The 23496-nt window shown below is 35.0% G+C and overlaps 1 protein-coding gene across 3 annotated transcripts in view; it reads left to right on the forward strand.

Moving 5' to 3' along the window:
* Positions 1-6622: 6622 nt before the first annotated feature.
* The window catches only part of LOC132295946 (endo-1,3;1,4-beta-D-glucanase-like), a 51671-nt gene continuing 34797 nt past the window's right edge, over positions 6623-23496 (forward strand). Inside the window, exons 1-3 of one of the 3 annotated variants that reach the window (XM_059794209.1) lie at positions 6635-6715; positions 13825-13978; positions 14541-14565. In XM_059794209.1, the coding sequence (XP_059650192.1) occupies positions 13834-13978; positions 14541-14565 (170 nt within the window). In that variant the 5' untranslated portion in view covers positions 6635-6715; positions 13825-13833. Of the gene's footprint in view, positions 6716-13724; positions 13979-14540; positions 14566-23496 lie in introns of those variants that run through there. The other 2 variants (XM_059794205.1, XM_059794213.1) reach the window with 2 other exon arrangements.

Genomic DNA, 23496 nt, shown 5'->3' on the forward strand with positions numbered 1-23496 from the left:
CTCCATAATACTTCCTTTGCCTGAACATTGATACCCAAGAGTGAAAACTACTTGACTTCAACAACTCTCTTATGAAGTGAAGAATTTAGTATCAAGGCTTCAGAGACAATAGATTCTTCATTAATCTGATCAAGACCAAAGTTGGTGAGTTCGCATGTGACCTTGCATGTCCAATGAGATGAACAATGTTCATTGTGACCAAGAAGTGAGTCCGATACACTTAATGTGGTTACTTGGCCTCTTCGACTATTTTCGCTCTCTAAGATAGTCAGTTTTTGCTTTGCGAAACACTTGAACACCACCATGACAGAACAACAAATAAATTTTGAAGCTCGATCAGTATTGTCTAAAAGGAGGATTTTAATTTCTGTTACGGTAAGATGCTATGCCCAATCAAGCTTTTCAAAAAGGCAAAATCCTTTGCAAAATTCTGCAAAAAAAAAAAAAAAACCGATGAAAAAGGAAAGAAGGAAAAAGGAAAAAAAAAAAATTGTTTATAGACTTGAACCGGCATGGTGATTGAGTTCTTGCAATGTTCAGATTATGTAAAATAAATATAATAAGGCATGTTCAAGTCGCTCCAAAGATCTCCGTAGGCTAGCCGTGTTGAAGATTGGTGCATGGAAGCTAGCTTGCATATGACAAGACAGTATGAAATCGAGCAGGAAGTGCAGAGTTGGAGACGGTGACCGAGGTGCGGTGATCTTGTTCTTGTGGGGACATTGGAATGATTTGGATCAATACCATGTTAAGCCATGCACCTTGAATGACATGTATGATAAATGGCTTGTTGCAAGAATGTTACCATACTCACCATATGGAGGCGTGCTGCTCACATCACGACGTCTCAACTTGAAAAGGATTCTACAAGATGGACGTGACCGCAAGCTACCAAACCAGAAAATCTGCATATGGGTGTCAATGGTTCATCCAATTTCTCCATGCCAACTCGGGGAAAAAAAATTTCCATCCTACTGATTTAAAGAAAAAAAAAAAAAAAAAAAAAAAAAAAAAAAAACACGTCAATTGAGAAGAAAAAAAAAAAAAAAAAAACCTGTGTGGATCATTCATGCTCTAGACATCATGTTGGCTTGTCGATAAAACACATCTTGATATCATGGTGAAACAAATTTATAGACACCGGATTAGTTCTAATTCATCATGGACTAATGGAAGCTTATCCGACGGCTATTGAAAATTTAACGCATCAGCTAATGAGGAATCACATTCTTTGACCAATCATAGACTACCAAGAAGTATAGAGCAAACATAATTTCGTAAGGAAGCATTTACCAAGAAAAAAAAAAAAGTTTTAGTCCAAAACCTTAAGGAGGCATTTAATTTCCTGAGTCTTTTTTTTACATTAGGACTCATGGATGAATAAAAAGCTCTTATCAATTGACCATACACAAAATCAAAGCTGGAATGAAATCTTGGTAGCTGGGCCTTATAGGTTACCTGGCGTTGATGACATTGGGCCATGGAAAAAGAAAAAGAAAAAGAAAAAGAAAAGAAATCAACATCAACTTGGTTGCTATTTTGAAATTGAAGATCACTGATACATGCTATGTGGGTTGCAACATGGTATGTATTAATCCACATGTTTAATTGGTGGCTATGGAACAACTATTAAAGCTATCAATGAGAATTGCACTTGGATAGTGATTGTGGATCGAGTTTTTGATGATCAAGGGAGATAAAGATTAAACCAGGTTTTTTAACTGTGTTAGGGCTTCAAGGAACATGCGTGAAAAAAAAAAAGAAAAAAGAAAAAAAAGCAAATGAAAAAAAAAAAAAAAAAAAAAAAGAACGGTGAAAAAAAAAAGAAAAAAAAGAAAGAAGAAAAAATTATACCAATTATTTGTTCAAGCAGAGGCCGCAATCCAACACAGTCTTTAGACGTTATAATCTGACAAGTCTTCAGAGAATATTGGAATTGATGTCAAACCATATAATATTGTGCATATATATAGGCAACAAAATACCTCATATTTGTGTTAGGATTTGTATAATTCAGTTCAAATAGGAAAGTAAAATTCCAATCCAAAGTTAGATAGAAAAGCAAAAGAGGAAATCTTACAATCCAAAGTTGGAGAGGAAAAGAAAAAAAAAAGAAAAAAAAAAAGAAAAAAGGAAAGTTGGATACTTCAAGTCCCATTTGAAAAAGGAGACAAGTCCTGTTAAACTTGGGACTTGAAGTGGGGGCAATTTGTAGACACTAAAATTTTAGTGGGCTTTGGTTTTGACAAATGGATCCATAAAATATAGGCTTAACATTTAATTAAGTTAATTGGCCAAAGCTTGGTCCAATTAAATTATTCAATTAGCCGAACCCAGATGATTAAATAAAAAAAGATAATTATTCCTAATAAAATATACTTGGAATAATTATATTTAAGGATAATTATCATAATATAACCGGCCCGACCTAGTTATGATTTTATCCTTGTCAGGAGATAACACATGTCATCATCCTATTAATCCAAGAAGCCAATAAATAGAGGCCTTAAGGAAGAAGGAAGGGGGTACACAAATTCAGAGTCCAGAAATCCAGAGACTCAGAAATCCAGAGGTCCAGAAATTTAGAATTCAGAAATCCAGAATTTCAGAGAGAACTTTCATCCCCAACATCCAAATCCAAAAAACGGAGAACATCAAGTACATCAAATCGTGCCGTTCTTCATCAAATTCCACGGTGATCAACAACAAGCACAGCCAAAGACGTGCCGTTCTTCAACCAAATTCTACGGTGATTCAAGATCAAACTCATGCAGCCCTTGGATCCCACCAACCAATCAGGAGATTGAATTAGATGACCGTACTCTTTTTCTTTTGTAAAGAATATTACAGAGGATTTTACCTCATCTATCTAAATTAATAAAATATTATATTATTTGCTCCATATTTTATTTTTATTGCACACTTACAAAATTTGTGTGTACATCACCAAAAAAGAAAAAAATAATAATTTGTATAACTGTATCAAACAACAATTATATAAAATCGTGATTAAAATATATATCGAATCTTTGGCTAGTACATATTTATCTCATTAGAATAAATTATAAAATGATATAAAATCTAAAAAAACCCTATAATCTATGGCAATGATTATAGAAGATAAGATGAAACGAAAGTGATGAATCAAACTACTTTTATTAAAAAAAAAGAAAAAAGAAAAATAAAATATGGTTTCTTACTTTGGTGCGAGTTGCAGATTCTTATCTATGGTGCTCTAAAAGTGGAAAATAAAGAGGCGTAAATGAATGAGAGAGAAGAAAGAGAACCGCGAGTGGAAAAGGTGGAGGAGAGAGAAAATATGTTTACGTGGCTATGTAAAGTACACAACCTTTTTACACATTGGTGATGTGGCAGTGTATCTAAACTGACTACTGGAGATGAAAAAAAATTATAAATCACATGTGGCAGTGTATATTTTACACAAAAGAATTTTGTAAAAGATCGCTGGAGATGCTCTTATATAAGGTTAGAATATATAGGTAATCTTATATAAGGTTAGAATATATTATACAATATAGTAATAATATATTCTAACAGTTACCCTCAAAATTTAGGTGGATTGAATGAAACCATTTTAAATTTGGAAGTGAGATCTTGAAAGCTGCATGGCGGAAGTGATTTGGTGAAAACATCAGGATCTGATTATGTGAAGTGATGGACAGCAATTATAAGGTCTTCTGAAGAAGATGATGACGTGGCAACTGATGATGCTGTTGCAGCACTAACGTGGCAACTGATGACGTGTGGCGCGGCGTAGATCTGACGTGGCCTGATGCGTGGTGTGGATCTAACGCTGTCATCCCTGATGGTAACTACTATAAACTAATTCACCACGTTGAAGACACGTGTGAGTGCATGATGACCATTGATGGCACGTGGTGGCACGGTGACGGAGCTGATCTAACACATTGAGATGCGGGATTACCACTGATGCGCGTGAAAGCGCATGGAAGAGTGGGATTACCACTTGAGGCGCATGGTGGTGCAGTGGCGAAGGTGATTCGACACGTTGAGCATCTCTGAATGAGACATCTCATTAAATAACGAGGCTTCCCTATACGGGGTATCCCTAGGCGGGGCATCTCTAAACGAGGCATCTTGTTAGATTTCTCGAAGGAAGACTTAGACAACGAGATAACGAGGCTTCTCTAGATGGGGCGTATGAAGATCAAGGCATATGAATACCTTGGAGTGCGAAAGCATGAGTTTACTAGTTGACTACCACCGCTGAGGATGGGGCTAATGGTGCCATCTCTGGCAGTGACTACGATAAACTGGTAGATTGTTTACCAGTAATCGAAAGGCTCTGATATCTGTATTGTAGTGATGTTTGAGATATGTATATAAAAATGGTTTATATAGGAGGGGTTATGTGTGATGAACAAGTATCCATATATGTATATGGTAACTAAATATATGATAATCCTATACAAGGTTAGAATCCTATATATGAAAATCCTATATAAGGTTAGAATATATTAAACAATATAGTAATAATATATTATATAATATATTCTAACATTAATCATCGAAATCTCGAATATTATCACCCACACATTACATATATAATCTAAACTTAACGTAGTGTGCAATTATCCACAAAGTTCATATATCATCTAAACTTGAAGTATTGATTATGTTGCAGGATGATTCCATGCTCAAACTATAGGAAATAATAATCGACCTATCCTAAAAAACAAACTATTTTCTTTTTTCCTAAGAAAATATGACTCACCTTTCACACTTTAATTCCAAATCAATAAGGGTAAAGTATTGAAAAAGGGTGGCGTTTCGCTATAAGGAATGAGAACGCTTTAATTTAAATTAAAGTGAAACAAGGACAATGACTTGTTTTGTACAACTTGTCCTTAATTAATGGTGTGGCAAAGCGATGTATCGGCCGATACACAACCCTTTATCAAGGGTTCCATATCGATCGGTTCGGCCAGTTTACACTAATTTTATTGGAATCTGTTACAACGCGACTGATACTGTGAACCATGATTATACTGGCCTGAAGTGTTTGCCAAACAAGTGCTCCACCATACTGAGATGGCTTGCAGTTGGAGCACATAATGCTCTAAAAATTTACCAGCAAGACATTTGCTCAATTGGAACAGACGTTGACTAGTGAAGAAACATGTTTATGAATTTAAAGTTTTTACGCGCTTCATTTACAACTATTTCCAAACAGTCTCAAAGTTTTATAACTGCTATATTTTCAAATGAGACTATGAAAGAAAGTTTTGCTCACTCATTTGATCTATCAAACATTAGTTGCTTCATCATAAGCTTCATTTTAAAAATCCTTTGAGAGCTCATTGAGAAATCAGATTAAGCTTTTCAAAATTTATTCAACCTTATCAGGTTGTAATTAAGGGTGACAATTACAACCCATTAAACCGTCTAAGCCCACCCACTAATGTTAAATTATTTAGAAATTCAAATTTAAATGATTGTATTAATAATGGATAAAAAGTGAATACCCATATAATTCAAGGGTCTATGATAAGTTAAGAGAGTTAACCGATCAAACAATTTTTTTAATTTTTTTTTATCATTGACAAGAATCTCACACACACTACACTCACACACCCACTTTACTCCTTTGGAGATTCGAACCCTCACTATTCACTTTAGAAATTAAAAGAGATACTACTGTATTACAAGGCCTTGGTAGTGATAACTCTCTCTCTCTCTCTCACTCTTCAACTTCTCATATATATAAATTTTTTTAAAAAATTAGACATGCGGCCAATGATACAGTCATAAAATAATAATATAATTTTATTATATATATATATATATATATGAATATAATTTTTTTTCTTTGTTTGATCTTTCTTACTTTTTACAACTTCTCTACATCATCATCATCATATTTGCTTTGCACAACAGGGGTTTTTTTTTTTTTTTTCAGTAAATTGCATTGACACCCCCTGAAGTTTCAGTCAATGTCACTTATATATAATTTTAAAATGTCATATTTGCCCCCGATTTTTTAATTCAATTAATTTACAAAATATCAACCCTATTAATTGACAAAAATACCCTAATCATTAAGCCTCTTTCTCTACGCTAATCTTTAACTCTTTATTTTTTATTTTTGGGTTCATTTTAGTACCTCCCTCTTTCTTTCCGGACATGGCTGTTTTTTATTTATTATATTTACATTGCATATTATACTTATTAGCTAAAAGTAACAAATTTAATTATATATCTTATATTGTAATTGTCATTATCATTATCATTATCATTATCATTGTCTTTATCTAACTATATTTCATATTATATAGTCTATGCTATATATTTATTATATAATATACCAAGAATATTCTTGTTAAATATATGAATATCTTGTAATATTTAATTAAAATCTCAAATATCATATTATGTGTTTAACACAGGTATAACATTTTATAAAAAATAATTTAATATAAACTTTATTTATAATATAATTACTAATTTATTATATAATGTAATGTATTTAGATAGTTTTAGTTATTTTCAAATTTGGTATAATAAATTATGTAATGTAATATTATATCTTATTTATGAATTTAACCATTTTATTATATCCTATAGGGGATGGAAAAAAAAAAAAAAAGTTAGGGCAAGTTTCAGACGACACAATGTCACAATCGGCTTCGACACTCCGCAGGACGCAGCCTCCGCTATCGCCTCAGGTGACAAGGTATGTTCATCCTCTTTCTCTCTTCTCTCTCCTTTTGCATGAATCGATCTTTTATATATGTTTCTCCCTTTCTTTCATGTTATTATTTGATTTGTTCTAACTTTGGTTCGTTTGATTCGGGCCTCTACCTTTATTCCAATAGTGAAAAGTAGCTTCCAAACTAGGGTTTGTTGAGATTTTACCTATTGTAACTAGGGTTTGTTGAGATTTTACCTATTGTATTTTCTCCTTGATTTAGGGCTATTGTATTTTCTCCTTGATTTAGGGCTAATTGATAGGTAATTAGTTTTCCAATTATTGTATATTTAGTTACCTATTTTAGCTGGATATTAATGTAACACCATGAAATTGAGTTGTAATTCTCATATTGAATTTCAAGATGGTATCAGAACTATCCTTGAATCATACTTGAACAAACCTTTGAATCCCTTCGAATTTATTTTAAATTCATTGAGCCATACACATACACATATCCTTACACATACACATACCCATACCCATACAACAGATCCCTCACACGCCGCAGCCGAACTGCTGCCTGCGGCCGCCGGCGATCTGTCATCACCGGATTCGGATCTTCTTCGCTGTCAGCCGTCGCCGGATCTGCACGTCGCCGGATCCTCTCCTCGTTCATAGCCGAGCCATCATCGTCGGCGAACAAGGAGAAACACCCATAGTCGCCGCCGGATCCATCCTTCGCTGTCCATAGTCGCCGTCGCTGTCCATAGCCGCTGCAGAACCGCTGCACCGTCCATAGCCGTCGCCGGATCTGCTCTCGATCCGGCCATCCCAAAACCGACGAGCCACTGCACCTTCACTGCCGCACCGCTGCACCGCCGCCAGCATCGCCGGTCGCCTTCTTCGACCGGAGCTTAAGAACGAGCTCCACCGCCAGTTTGTTTTCTCCTCGTTGAGTCCTGCTATCCCCAGTTGCTTCCTGTGGTATCTCATATATTGTCTCATATATATATATTATATTATATTATATTAATATATATTGTCTAATATAATATATATATATATGATATATTATATATCCAAACCCTCTGTTTGGTCACAAGTGTCATACTATTCCAGTTCTGGATTAGTTCAAAATTAAACCAGTTTTGTACTCTCATTTGAAAATTGGTTCTTTGATAAACCAGTTCCAAAAAATAAAAAAATAAAAAAATGAGTGACAAAAATATTGAATCATTTGGAGACAAGTCTACCTACAAATGCACTCATTGCAATCAGACTGGTCATACCAAAAGTCAATGTTTCAAACTTGTGGGATATCCGGAATGGTGGGATCATTATCGTTGGAAGAAGAATTCAACAAAGACCTCCACTGCAGCAGTTGTTCAAACAACAGATACTGGTGGTAAAAATTTCAATATTTCTACACATGTTGCTAATAGTGCATGGATAATTGATTCTAGTGCCACAAGTCATATGGCATTTGATTCTAGACAGGTCTTACCTCTTAATTCATCCTCACACAAATTTGTTTCTACTGCCAATGGGACTTCGACCCCAGTTATTGGGGAAGGATCTTTGACACTCACTGATAATCTGCATTTAGATTCTGTTTTAGTTGTTCCATCTTTAGATTCTAATCTTTTGTCAGCTTCCCAAATAACCACAGCTTTATCTTGTGTTGTCATTTTTTGGCCTGATTTTTGTGTGTTTAAGGACATCCAAACAAAGCAGACGATTGGTTGTGGTATTAGGCGAGGGAAACTGTATTACTTAGATTTGATGTCCCCAAGTTCCGACAAGCATTGACAGTGGATGGTTCTGAGGGGGAGAGTAAAAAATCTGAAATCTGGCTGTGGCATCGACGTCTGGCACATGCTTCCTTTGGTTATCTGAAAAAATTATTTCCTAGTTTGTTTGCAAACTGTGATGTTTCTAGTTTCCGCTGTGATGTTTGTGAACTAGCAAAAAGCCACCGTGTTTCATATCCATTATGTTTGTATAAAAGTCCACTTCCTTTTATGCTTATACATTCTGATGTTTGGGGTCCGTCCAAAGTCACTACTTTAGGTGGATCCTGTTGGTTTGTTACTTTTATTGATGACTGTACCAAGATGACGTGGTTGTGCTTGATGAAGTCCAAAGGTGAAGTGAATTTATTGTTTCAGAAGTTTTATAAAATGGTTAAAACTTAATACAATGCACATGTTCAGGTTTTCCGTAGTGACAATGGTGGAGAATATCAGAGTTTTGACCTTCAGCAGTTTTTGGAAGCACGTGGAACTATTCATCAAACCACTTGTTCCAATACACCCCAGCAAAACGGGGTTGCAGAGCGAAAAAATCGACACTTGTTGGAGGTTGTCGTGCTTTATTGATAGAAGCGCATATGCCATTATCGTATAGGGGAGAAGCACTTACCTCTGCAGCATATCTCATCAATCGAGTACCTTCCAGCTCTATTGACTTCCGGACACCATTGCAGGCTCTCACTGACGCAGTTGTTGCCCCAACCGTCCCAAATCTACCTCCTCATGTCTTTGGTTGTGTAGCATTTGTACACCTCCATAAGCATCAACGCAACAAACTAACTCCTCGAGCATTGCGATGTGTTTTTCTCGGATATGCTCTTCATCAAAAGGGGTATTGCTGTTATCACCCTCCCACTCGACGAATGTTTATCACAATGGATGTTGTCTTCCATGAAGACTCAATGTATTTTTCCTCTACGTCTGAACTTTAGGGGGAGTACCAAAACGAAATCCAAACTCTAGATTATGATTATCACATTTTTGAGGATGGCAATTCTAATGTTAATGACTCACAAGTTGGACCAACCAATCAAGAATTTAGAGAATTGGACTCGAGTGGTATAAGTTTGGATCAAAGTGGTGATGAACACCCAGAAATGGAAAGTATGGCGCCAACCCCATCATCATCTGAGTTCGAATCCTCGCAACTGATATCTCAAACCAATCGCCTGTTGAGGATGTTCATGATTTAGTGCCTGAGCCACTCAGAAAACAATTACCACCGCATCATACTAGAGGTAGTCCTAAACCCACATATGAACCCAAACTTTTTAGTAAAGTTAAGTATCCCATGAGCAAATATGTGTCGAACCATCGTTTGTCAGAATCAAATTTGTCATTTGTAAATCAATTATCTACTGTATCTATTCCTAACAGTGTGTAGGAAACCTTGACTGACCCTAGGTGGAAGGCAGCTATGAACGAGGAGATGAAATCCTTGCAGAAAAATGAAACTTGGGAACTCATTAATCTTCCACCAGGAAAGAAACCAGTTGGATGTCGATGGATTTACACTGTGAAATATAAAGCCGATGGCATAGTTGAACGCTTTAAAGCAAGATTGGTGGCAAAAGGTTACACCCAAACCTATAGAATCGATTACACAGAGACGTTCGCACCTGTAGCAAAAATCAACACAGTTCGAGTTTTGTTGTCTTTAGCTGCGAACTTGGATTGGCCATTGCAACAATTCGATGTGAAGAATGCATTTCTGCATGTTGAATTATCTGAAAAAGTCTACATGGATCTCCCACCAGGATGCATGATACCCAAAAAGTATAGTCGGAAGGTCTGCAAGTTAAAAAAATCATTATATGGGTTGAAACAATCCCCAAGAGCATGGTTTGGAAGATTCACAAAGTCTATGATAGTTTTTGGTTACCGTCAAAGCAATTCAGACCACACGTTATTTCTGAAGAAACAACAGGGTAAGATCACTGCACTCATTGTATATGTAGATGACATGGTGGTTACAGGGAATGATCATGAAGAAATGAAGGCTCTCAAGAAGTACTTGTCCAGAGAATTCGAAATGAAAGGTCTAGGTCCTTTGAGATATTTTCTTGGGATCGAAGTGTCTCGATCTAATAAATGAATCTTTCTATCTCAAAGAAAATATGCCTTAGATCTATTACAAGAAACTGGTATGACAGCATGTCAACCAGCTGAGACACCAGTGGAAGAAAGACTGAAGTTATGTGTTGAGTCCAACCAAGTACCTGCTAATAAAGGAAGACACCAAAGACTTGTAGGGAGATTGATGTACTTAGCTCACACGAGACCAGATCTGGCTTATGCATTGAGCATTGTGAGCCAGTTTATGCATGATCCTGGAGAGCAATATATGAATGCAGTTATGCGCATTTTGAGGTATTTGAAATCTACTCCTGGAAAAGGAATTTTGTTCACTAAAAATGCTGGTTATCAAAACATAGATGCATATACTGATGCTGACTGGGCTAGAGCTATAGATGATAGGCGATCTACTTCTGGTTACTTCACTTTTGTAGGAGGTAATCTTGTTACATGGAGAAGCAAGAAACAAAATGTTATTGCTTGCTCGAGTGCAGAAGCTGAATTCAGAGGTATGGCGCTTGGACTTTGTGAAACTTTGTGGTTAAGACATCTCTTGCGAGATTTGGGTTATCAACGGGCAATCGATTCGACTATATTGTGATAATAAAGTAGCATGTGATATTGCCCATAATCCAGTTCAACATGATCGTACAAAGCATGTCGAAATAGACAGATTCTTCATTAAGGAGAAGTTGGATGGAAAAATTGTGGAGTTGCCTAAGATTCGATCTGAGGATCAACTAGCCGACATTCTCACCAAAGCAGTCTCAAATCAAGTGTTTTCAAAAATTTTAGACAAGTTGGGCATGTGTGACATCTATGCACCAACTTGAGGGGGAGTGCTGAGATTTTACCTATTGTACAGCTGTAGGATAGAATTATTTTCTCATTGATTTAGGGCTAATTGATAGGTAATTAGTTTCCCGATTATTATATATTTAGTTACCTATTTTAGCTAGATATTACTCTATAAATTGAATGTAACACCATTGTGAATAATATGAAATTGAGTTGTAATTCTCATATTGAATTTCAAGAGGGTTTTCTTTGTGTGTGTCACTGTGTGTGATGGCTATCAAAAGTTGAATGCATATATTATGGTTCTCTTTGTATTTTAATAAATGTGTGCCTTTCTACATGTGTCTTTCATGGCGATTGAGCCCATAAAACTTTTTTTTTCCCTCTCCCTAATTTCACTCCAATCTCACAACAGCAGCAACCATACCTCTTTTCCTCATAAGTTTTTGCATTTTCACATTCAATCCTACGAAAATTAAGGATCCCTTCTGGTGGATTGAACCGTTTTTCGATCTCTAAATTATGCTCATACTTAAAAGTGCAAAATTAAGGGTTTTTTTATATTTTAATTTTTATATGAAGATACATACCACCATTATTGATGTTATTTGAAGTTGGCTCAGCTAGAATTTCAGTTAATAATACTGTCAAAGCACTTGCCATCAGAATGTACAAACACATGGAAATCAAGAGCAGGCTTTAACAAAACAAAAGTTAATGGTTTTTTCTATTAATTTGCACAGGTCTTCTGTAGCAGTGATCAATTAGTCACTGCTACTAAACTTGATTCCTCATCCTGAAATCAAGAAAAGGGTAATTGGCTCCCAAAAAAAAACACACACAAAGTGTAGTTAATATAAAGAGTGAAAGACAAAACTATATATGATACTGGATGCCACATATAACCTAAAAGTCCCACTACTTCTTCAGCACTACAAGTTCAGCCTCAGATATATATATATAGTCACCTCATCTCCACATATTTTTGTCATCTGTAATCATCAAATTTTAGCAGCTATATAAACAATGAATGAAAAAAAGAAGCTGCAGTTTTCTGTTCCTCATTTCCACTTTTGGACTGTATTTTGGATACTCTGTTTTGTCTTCTCTCCTCTCCTCTCCTCCAGATTCCAGTGAAAACTCCAGCCAGGAGATCATTCGACCAAACTTCTTGATTTTAGATTTTTTTTTAATTATATTTATTGTAGATCGGCAATGCTGAGTTATTATTGTTTCTATTTGATTCTCTATCTGTTTTATGTTAATTGTGATCTTCTTTCACATGCTAGCTGGACACTCTTCTTAGGATCTCGTGAGGTTATTTGCCTTGAACTTGAATCAAATCATTGCATATTGAGGTATATATATTTTCTTTAAACAAAGCAAATTATTATTATTATTTTTTTGAAGTCTAGTTTTATGTTGATTATGGTTCCTGTTATCTAGATTTCAAGAGATATCATTATGTATACAGGAAAATTTGAATCTGGGCATGAAAAAAGGAAAAAAGAAAAAGAAAAAGAAAAAAAAGAATAGAGAAGAAGAATTGATTCAATCTCAAAAAGGAGATATTCTTAAGTTTTTTAGGAGCAATACACAAATAGAGAGTTTAGTTGAAGATTTGGCGAATGAAGAACATATGAATGCGAAAGCAAATGAAGAAAATCTCAATAAACACAAAGATTTAATGAATGAAGATCATAGGAAGTTAGTCAATGAATATGAAGATTTAATGAATGAAGATTATAGTTATTAGTTAGTTGTACACAATGCACATGCGTACAATTATATTAGCTATATAATTTGAAAACATCGTGTGGAAATTCCGCACTCCTATAATTTTTTTTTCCGTGTGTGAAACTTAAGGGCCTTACATTTGAAAGTTTACCTAGAGCATCTCAAAATAATTGGAATCTTGGGGCCGGCTCTGGGTTGATGTTATTAAAATCATTACAAACATTTAAGGTTAATTTTATCTGAAAATGAAATGTGGTTGTGTGATGATTTTAATAATATGAAGAGTAAAATTTCAAAACAAAAAAATAATATTAAATAAATAAAGTACATGAAAATTTTATAAATTTAATTAAAAAACAATTACTATGTTTAAGTGTGAAATACCAAGACGACAACCATCAAAAAACTAGCGTGGTGATTGCGATTGGCAACGGGGAGTTTGGGAATTTATTATACAGATAAAGGCTATGTGGAATCGAACGTTTCTAACCGGATCTTCTTTCTTTTTTTTATCTCTGGCAGATGACGTTAGAGATGACGTCAGTAGTTTTGTGATCTACTTCTTCCCATTCCAACCAAGACCCTCTCCATGTATATGTGTGTGTATATATATATATATATATATATATAGTACATGTAGTATAGTTATGTACATCTGTAAATTAGCTTTAATCAATTCTTGTGTCGACTGTCACTTCCCCAACCGAAAATTTGCTATTCTTCTCCCAGATTTAAGGGATGTCAGGCCCCCAGTGCTGCGAAAACCCACCAACACTCAGCTCAAGCTGTGGATTGGGGCATGTGGAAGAAATTGGAGGCCTCAAGTCGTACATTTCTGGACCCTCTGATTCCAAGCTTGCAGTTGTTCTCATCTCAGACGTTTTTGGTACTTGATTCACTACTTATTTTGAGCTTTCTCTTCCAACTATGATTTGGGTATTTGAGTATTTTTCTTAATCTGGTGTGAAACTAGTCTAATTGATCTATTTCATAGATATTAGATCTTGGGCTATGAATATGTGTTTGTGGGTTCTTAATTTGAATAACATTATCATAACTTAAGCATGTTTGTCTATACCAACGAAAAGTGCTATTCTTGGTATGGTAATTAAGATTTTTTTTTTTTTTTTGGCTGAATAAATATTAAGATTTTTGCTATTTTACAAAGTGGGTATTGTTTTGTTTTGTTTTTTTTTTTTTTTTGGGTGAGTCAGTGGGAATTGTTTGTTTCATTTGCAACTTATTAACTTCTTTATACACGTGTCTGTAAGTCAGTGTGTTTATTGTGGTTATAAATCATGTCCACCTTTTATCAAGTCTCAATCTGTCTGTCATCAAAATCATCATCATGGCTGTTGTACTTGTGATATGAGTTATAATTAATGAAAAAAAGGAAAAAATAATCATCACTGTTATATCTAATGCACATGTATGAATCGATCTTGTTGGATTTGAAGCTCCAAAGTTGAGGTATTGTCAATTTTCGACTCTGCTTTTGCAACAATTCAGTGCATGGTTTTCTACTACTATTGTTTTTATACAATTTTTTACTTCATAAATTTGTCAATTGTTTTTGTTTTTTGATGGTCTAGTCCTTGTCCTCTTAAACATAGCAGATTGAAAAATTATAAAAATAATAATAATAATAGAATATATGGTTTGATGATTTAATAGAATCCTAGCAATTCTACTGATATATAGTGGAAATAAGAGAGAGAAATAACTGCCATGTATAAAGGAAAATGACTAGTTAGCTGGTTCTTGCTTCTTAGATATTTTAATAGTTCTATAATTATTCAATTATTTTTTCAGGAGTTTTTATACTTGATGCAATTATCATCTAAAAATGCACAAGTATCTTGCCAATTATATCTAAAAGATGCATAAATGTTTTTTTCTTTCTAGAATGGCTTTAAGAAATACAAAAACTACCTTTTCTTTTCATTTTTAATTTTTTGATAACCAAAGGCATTGCTATTTCTTGAAAACTTACGTTACACGGATTCAGGTGCGGGGGTCGGACAGGGTACGTGTCTAGATATCGGATCCATCTATCTATCAAATTATAGGATACGTGGACACGAAATATAAGTGTCCAAAATTCGAACACGGGTACTCGGACACTTTATATATGTTGTACAAAAGAGCTGGGAAGGCCCGAAAGTCAGAGGCCCAACAATAATTCAAGCACCTAAATAGCCTAGCCCAATGAATTTGTATGTGTGAAATGGATGTGGGTTACAGCCGTAACCCACAGCTGTAATATATATAATAATGTAATATTATAATGATGGTACATGCAAGCCACTGGCATGTTAATGGACTTGTCAGACTTGAAGAGAATGGGTCCCCCAAACCACTTTCTTAGAAGTAGTAATATAATATTATATTGTAATTATTGCTGTAATAATAGTACTATATAATATTATGATGACTGATACCCACAGCGGTAATATATATAATAATATAATACTGTAATGATGGTACATGCAAGCCTCCTCCAGTTGTACCACTTTCTTGGAAGTCGTAATATAATATTATATTGTAACTATTGCTGTACTATAGTACTATAAAGTGTAAGTGCAAAAATTCGTTCGACTTTGACAAGTCAACGAATTCTCTACAATTATTACACCCAAAATAATAATATAGAACAAACAATAAATTAGATAAATTCTATAGAGATGCAGGGGGATTTTGATGATATGACCGAACCTAGGATTACCTAGATTGCCTACGTATCCCGCATGAAGTGTGGGAATCAGGTCGGAACGTAGTTCTGACAATGAGAATTGGATCTCTATATTTGGGGGTTTTGCCCTTTCTTCTATGTGTCCTCTATTGAGGGTCCTGAGCCCTTTTTATATAGGAAAAACCATAATCGATTCCTTTTAGGACTTGCATTGCTTGTCCCTTAAGAATCTGAATTACATCATACTTTCCTTATAACAAGGATTTACTTTATGTGGTTTCCATAGATTATAATTCTTCTTCTATTAGAACTGTTACTAAAAATGGGTTTAGTAACATATTCGTAATTGGGCTTGGGATTTTATCATCTCGGGCCTTCTTAATAAGTTCAGCCCATTATGCTTAGTTAACCTGGCCCAAGCTTCTTGTAGAGGCCCAATTTGAAGGTTGAATAGTCTCAGTATTTGTGGTGGTCTCCTTATGCGCTGATGTGTCTTGTTTTAATTGGAAGGAGAGATTTTTGCCCCCACACTTTGCCCCCAATTCCGTTTAGTTTGATGTGCCAGCCATAACTAGAGGGAATTGAAAAATTGAGACAGTATGCTTTGATGGTAGTGACTTATATTTATCTTCTTGGAAAGTACGAAGACCCAAAATCAAGGCTTCTGAGGAGGTTGTAGTTGAGGTGCCCCCATGCTCAAAGGTGGCGTCTTATATTGAGCCTTCTTCTGTTCAAGCTATTGGTGTGATCACTCTTGGCGATTGGCGATTAGCTTAGGTGACTAGCCTTAATGAATAATGATGGTGATCATTTTTAATGATCATCTTGGAGATTAACATAGTGTTTTTCTTAAGCAATTAGCTTCAACTTTCCTGATTAGCATTCCAAGGTAATTTATTTTTATCCTCGGCACCACTCTCTGCTTCAGAGGATTTGATATGAAAATTTTAACCGTCGACTTCTTTGAGTTCGAGGTAATTTTCATGTCATTTTGTTCCGGTACTTTTGTGCCTTAAAGAAATTTTGAGGTACTCGGACTCTTGAGGTTTGAAGGCTAATGTTTATTCCTCGGCAGCTCTTTGTGCCTCAGAGGAATTTTGTGATACCTTCAGATTCTTGAGATCCAAGGTATGTGTTTGACTGTTATCCTCAGACTCCTGAGGTCTGGAGTGTGTGTCTCCTCGGCCTCTATATGTGCCTTGGAGGATTCTTATTGATGCCTTTGAATTCTCAACTTTTGGAACATGTGTTGGACTCATACCATTATGATCTGAGGAATTTGAAAAGGATAAACTCAAGAAAGAGGGTCCCTTGATATGTACGTTTCTGATTGAGCGATTTCACTTGAAGACTTATTTATCAAAGGGCACCTTTCTTGGCGATCGACAATTATGGGATTGCACTATATATTGAGCTCACATTTTTCATTTGTTTTCAATGTGGGACAAAACTTTTAATGGGTTGTACATTATTAGGCCAAGTATGTGGCCTGTGAGTGTGACAACCATAAATAATATTTACCCCCATTTGGGTTCAGACCTATTGACGTAACTTCGGACTTTTAGCGTCTAAGGTGGTAAGTTTCTTGGCCATGAGTCTGCTGAGGAACTGTAATGTACCAGACTCTTAAGGTCTGAGGGCATGTAGTTCCTTGGTCATGAGCCTGAGAGGAACTGTATTGTACCGGACTCTTGAGGTCCGAGGTCATGTAGTTCCTTGGCCATGAGCCTGAGAGGAAGTGTATTGTACCGGACTCTTGAGGTCCGAGGTCATGTAGTTCCTCGGCCATGAGCCTGAAAGGAACTGTAATGTACTGGACTCTTGAGGTCTGAGGTCATGTAGTTCCTTGGTCATGAGCCTGAGAGGAACTGTATTGTACCGGACTCTTGAGGTCCGAGGTCATGTAGTTCCTCGGCCATGAGCCTGAGAGGAAATGTATTGTACCGGACTCTTGAGGTCCGAGGTCATGTAGTTCCTCGGCCATGAGCCTGAGAGGAACTGTAATGTACCGGACTCTTGAGGTCCGAGGTCATGTAGTTCTGATGACGGCCGTTCCAATACGCCAAACTAAATGTAGTGAATGTGTGGTTCAAGAAAAGCCTTTTATGTCAAATTTAAATTTATAAAAACCACTACCAACACCACTACTAACGTAGCAAGAGTGAGTAGGGATCGTCCCAAGGGATTATACGTGTTAGAATTTCAACTTCGACTCTAGCGTACCAAATTATTGCAAAAGAGAGTTGGGTTGGTTGATTACTTCTAGAAAAGAATTAATTAAAATGCAATAAAAATAAAACTAAGTAGAGATATGGATTTAAAAGATGAGAAGAGAGAACTTAGGGTGTTGGAATCACCACTAAGCTTGTGTAATTAACCACTTGCTTTCCATTAATGGGGAATACATTGTTGTGAACAAAATTGGTTCGACTAGCAAAGGTGACTCAACAAGTGTATAATGTCTAAACAACATGTGAAAGGTTACAATATATCTATTGGAAGAGGAATATATTGTCAAGACAACATGTGAAGAGAACAAAATATCAAATCAAGTCATTAAACCTTTCATTAAGCTCATAGTCCAAATAATTCACAAGGATGACTTAGTTAAACATGTATTGTCTAAACATCATGTGAGAGGCCACAATATATCTATTGGGAGAGGAATATATTGTCTAAACACATGTGAAAGATACAATATATCATAACAAGTCATTAATCCTTCATTAAGCTCAAAATTCCATTACACCACAATATTAGAGCATATGCTTCTTGCATTAAAAAACATAGAACATCAAAGAACAAGCATGAATTGTCTCCCCCATCTAACACTACACTACAACTACACTACTAGCATGAAAATAAACTAAGGGAGAGGTACAATCCATCAAGGAATAAGTATGAACCATCAAGAGACATAACAAGAGCATTCCATTAAGCACTAATGTCTAGCCATCACTAGATTTTCAATCAATCACACATAGACATGCAATTAATATAGAAAAACTAGTGTGGAGATCAATTCTCCAAATAATCACACATAAGACAACATGTAATTAAAATAGAGAATCAATAGAAGAATTAACCCATGTAAATCATATGAGACATAATTCCTAATTTAATCACACATAGACATGTAAATAAACTAGAGAATTAATAGGAAGAATTAGACCATGGAAATCATAGAAATATACCAAGATTCATGACATTCACAAGGCTAGAACACTAATCACAACAATATATATAAAAATCCCCAAAAATAGAAATACAAGGGTTTAGATTACACAAGACTTAGGGCTTATCCAAGCCCTAAGTGTAGATCTAGTCAATCATGGAGGAGGTGGATGTAGTCATGGAATCAAGCTCCAAACATGGCTCCATCTTCTTCTTCTTCTTCTTCTTCTTCTTCTTTGAAGCTCTAGAGATGGAGAGATAGTAGATTTAGAGATGTGTTCTTGAGATGTGCCTCTACTTCTCTCTTTTCTTCTAACCCTAATCTCTAACTTTTCTAGAGAAATAAAAATTACAATGTAGAAAATAAAAATGATAAAAAGCCTAAAGAATCCTCTTTTACAAATGGGTTGCTTCCCTTTATATAGAAGGTCCTTTTCTTAGTCACTAAGTCTAGAATATATGCCCAAAAATATCTAATCCCGCAACTTTTTGGTAGGTGAACTTTTGGGCGCGCACGAAAAAAGTGACAGCTTGCTGCCAGCATGTCCAGTTCGATCGATCCAACTTATTTTCGATCGATCCAACTTTTTTCGATCGATCGAACTTATTTTTCGATCGATCCAACTTTTCTGATCGATCCAACTTTTCTGATCGATCCAACTAAAAATTCGATCGATCCAACTTTTCAGTTTTTCAGTATTAGCTTTTTTTTGCTCCAAATCAGCCTCTTTTTGCTCCGGATCATCGCTAAGACTTAGTTTGACTCGAAAAAGGCCTTAAGAACTCATTTTTAGCCCATTTTAACATTATTGACTTGAAATAGACAAAAACACAAATAAGTACTAAAACGGGTAAATAAGATAGATAAAGGTCCTAGAATACTCAAGCTTAAGGGGTTTAAATGTGTACTTTTCAGCGCTCATCACACCCCCAAACTTAAATATTGCTAGTCCCTAGCAATGAACTACGAAGTAAGAAATGAAATGAACAACTAAACAACTATGAACTAGAAAGCAATAAAATGATAGCGCCACTTTCGTAGGGAACACGATTGCATTTAGCATATGCAACAAGCCTTTTAAACCCCTAGGTTACCCCTAGTGGACGAGTGGAGTCTCGTGAGGGTTTCCAGAAATGGTACCCACAAACATTAAGCTCATTCTTTCAAAAGAGGCACAAATATTACAAACAAGCATTGGGAGAAAACTACCTCAAGTATGCAAATTTTTAACTATTTCCAAACAATCTTCCAAAATCTCAACATTAAACAAGCAAGCATGGTCCTTCACACATCAAGAAAATGATCACGAAAATCGAAACAAGTCTAGAATCCATGTGAGAGGTCCGGCATCAAGTGTGTTGCTATCTTAGCCAACTAGAGAAGTAATCACATCATTACCCTCAAACTAGCATACAAATCTAGTACCGATCATCAAGATAAGAGAGTGGACCTTTTATTAAAGCTTTAGTGTTCTAGGTGCGCTTATTCTTTTCACTCATTTTCTTCTTCTTCTTCTTTTTTTTTTTTTTTTTTTTTTTTTTTTTTTTATTGAGGATCAAAGATGGAAATATTATGCAATGTGTTGATCTCTTAAGCTTTCTAGAAGATTCATGTAGCGAGCTTTAGGTCAATGACTCCCAAACCAGATGGCTTTAGGGCATTAGGTGTTAAGACACCCCAACGGATTTACAAACTCAAATCAACTAGGTTACAAATCAAGATAACAACCATCTAATCATTTCCCACTTCTCGCCTTTTGGGAGAAGTCCTCACTTTTATTGCTTTTGCAACTTTCTTTCTTTTTTTTTTTTTTTTTTTTTTTCAATTATTAACCTAGAGTTTAGGCCCTCCACCTTTCGGCGCGAGAAGTTCACTGCTTAATGAGGCAAGAATCCCGGCTACTCAATGAAAAGGGATTGTTATTCACCTTTATCAAGAATGAAAGCTTTCAATGCACTAGTAGCCCAATTGGGATATAACCAATTCAATAATCAACAAAGCATGTACCCCACAATTGAATGCTAGCGTGCGCCGGTGCTAGTGTAGAATCCTAGAATGAATCTCAAAACAATCACAAATTCAGGATGATGTGGACCACAAATGCAAGCAAGATATCAATCTTTTGAAAAATTTACTCCTAAATGGCATCCTCAAGGTATACAAGGAGTATTAGACTCTCAAGTCAAGCAATTTTTAAATTTTAAGCAATATAATCCTCAAAAGATCAAAATCATAGCTAACATCAATCTCAAATCTCAATCATGCATTTAAAGCTCAAGTCTTAAGTAGAATGCAACAAGACACCTTACCCCCAAACTTAAACCGCACATTGTCCTCAATGTGCAATGAGAACAATGGAAAAAAAAAAAAAAGTAGAAAGAGTATACCGTGGTGGTGTAGACATGAAGCCCGGTCATGATCCAATTCGAAAGACGTCTCCCCCAAACTTGGAATCAACAACCTACTTGAATAACTACGCTAGCAAACTCACATCAAATATCAAATGGGGTAAGAATAATCAAATCAAGCATTCTAAAGCAATGTAACACATGATACAAGAGAGATATAAGATCAAGCCCTAACTAAAGCATAAAGTATGCATGACTACACATAAGGGCACAATGATGAATTTTTTTATATTTTTCATTTAATGAAAGCAAGAATATACAAAATGCAAGAAAAACAAAGAATAAAATGCATGAACAAAATATAAAAAGAAAATTAAATAAGGCAAAATGTAATGAAAGAATATGTACAATGCAAGAAATGAAAAAGGAATATGTACAATGTAAAACAAATGGAAAGAATATGTACAATGCAAGTATATACAAAATTTTCTTACTTTTTGTTTTTCATTTATATATATATATATATATATATATATATATATGTGTGTGTGAAAATATGCAAAGAAAAATGAAAAATGTAAGAAATATGCAAAATGGGTGCTAAATTTAACGTTTCTAGCAAGACGGAATGCTTCTTTGAAAAATCGTCTTTTTTTTTATTATTTTTTTTAGACAAAACAAATATGTACACAAATAAAAATAAAAAGGCAAGTAAATAAAAATGTAAGAAAATAAGGAATGCAAAGATTTTTTTTTTTTTTTTTTTTTGATAAGTTAGAAGAATTAAAAATTAAAGTTAAACAAAATATTTTTAGATTTTTGGAAATAAGATAAAAGGAAATAAAATAAAATAAAAGAAAAATATTTTTGGGATTTGATTTTTTTTTTCTAATTTTAAATATTTGAAATAAAAATAAAAATAAAGCTTGGAAATAAAAGTAAAAATGAAAATAAAATAAAAATCTTTTTGGAATTTTTGAAAATAAAATAAAATTAACAAAAATATTTTTGTGTTTTTAACAAATTTCCAAAAACTTCTTTTTTTTTTTTTTTAGTTAAGAGAGAGAGGTAACTAAATGAAATAAAATAAAAATAGAAATAGGAAAAAGTCAAAAAGTGAAAGGGTCAAAGGGGCAAAGCTGTGATCGATCGAAGATAAAGTTCGATCAATCGAACATAGCTGTGATCGATCCGAGATGAAATTCGATCGATCGAACATGTAAAATTCTGGAGATCCCGAGAGCATGCATTTTGGAATTTGGATGCAGGTCCAAAATTTTTCTAAGTGTTGGGACTCATGATCGATCGAATCACATGTTGGATCGATCGAAAGGTAGTTTGATCGATCGAAATGGTTTACGATCGATCGAACTTTTGAAAATTTGGAGATCCCGAGAGCATGCATTTTGGAATTTGGATGCAGGTCCAAAATTTTTCTAAGTGTTGGGACTCATGATCGATCGAACCACATGTTAGATCGATCGAAAGGTAGTTCGATCGATCGAAATGGTTTACGATCGATCGAACTTTTGAAAATTTGGAGATCCCGAGAGCATGCATTTTCAAAATTGATGAAAGCTCAAAATTTTTTCTAAGTGTTGGGACCCAAGTGGAGTTCGATCGATCGAATCCATAGTTGGATCGATCGAAGAACAATTCGATCGATCGAAGGTGCTTTTGTGATCGATCGAACTGGCACCAAATGCCTAATTTTGAACTGAAAATGCAGAAAATCCTATGCTAAGCCCCAATGATGGTAACAAGAATGAAAATTTGAAAAAATAGATGGAAGAATGTACACAAGAATGAAAAATAAAAAGAAATGAGGGAGGAATAGAGTTGTGAAACTCTATGAATACTAGTGTTTAACGTCTCTAGCAAGACGTTAGGTCAACTCACTAATCAAACAATCAAAAACTGGATATGAAACATCCTTATTGACCCTCTTTTCACTTTTCTCATTTAATGTCCCACTTATGACAATGAAATCATCCTCCAAAAGAATGACTTGAAAAGAAATAAAAGAGATGATATTGTTCCTTTCATCCACCGTCTTGAAAACAAAATCAATCATAGTTAGGCTTGCCTCTTTGTTGTGTTCTTGAAACACATTCAAATGATCATCCACATTGATAATTGGTGAGATATTATCTTTCAAAGACTCATTTGGATTAATAAGAAACACC

Source organism: Cornus florida, unplaced genomic scaffold, assembly GCF_030987335.1.
Source record: "Cornus florida cultivar Cherokee Brave unplaced genomic scaffold, ASM3098733v1 CherokeeBrave_3.0.0_Hap2_Chr01, whole genome shotgun sequence".
In the NCBI taxonomy this organism is placed as follows: domain Eukaryota; kingdom Viridiplantae; phylum Streptophyta; class Magnoliopsida; order Cornales; family Cornaceae; genus Cornus; species Cornus florida.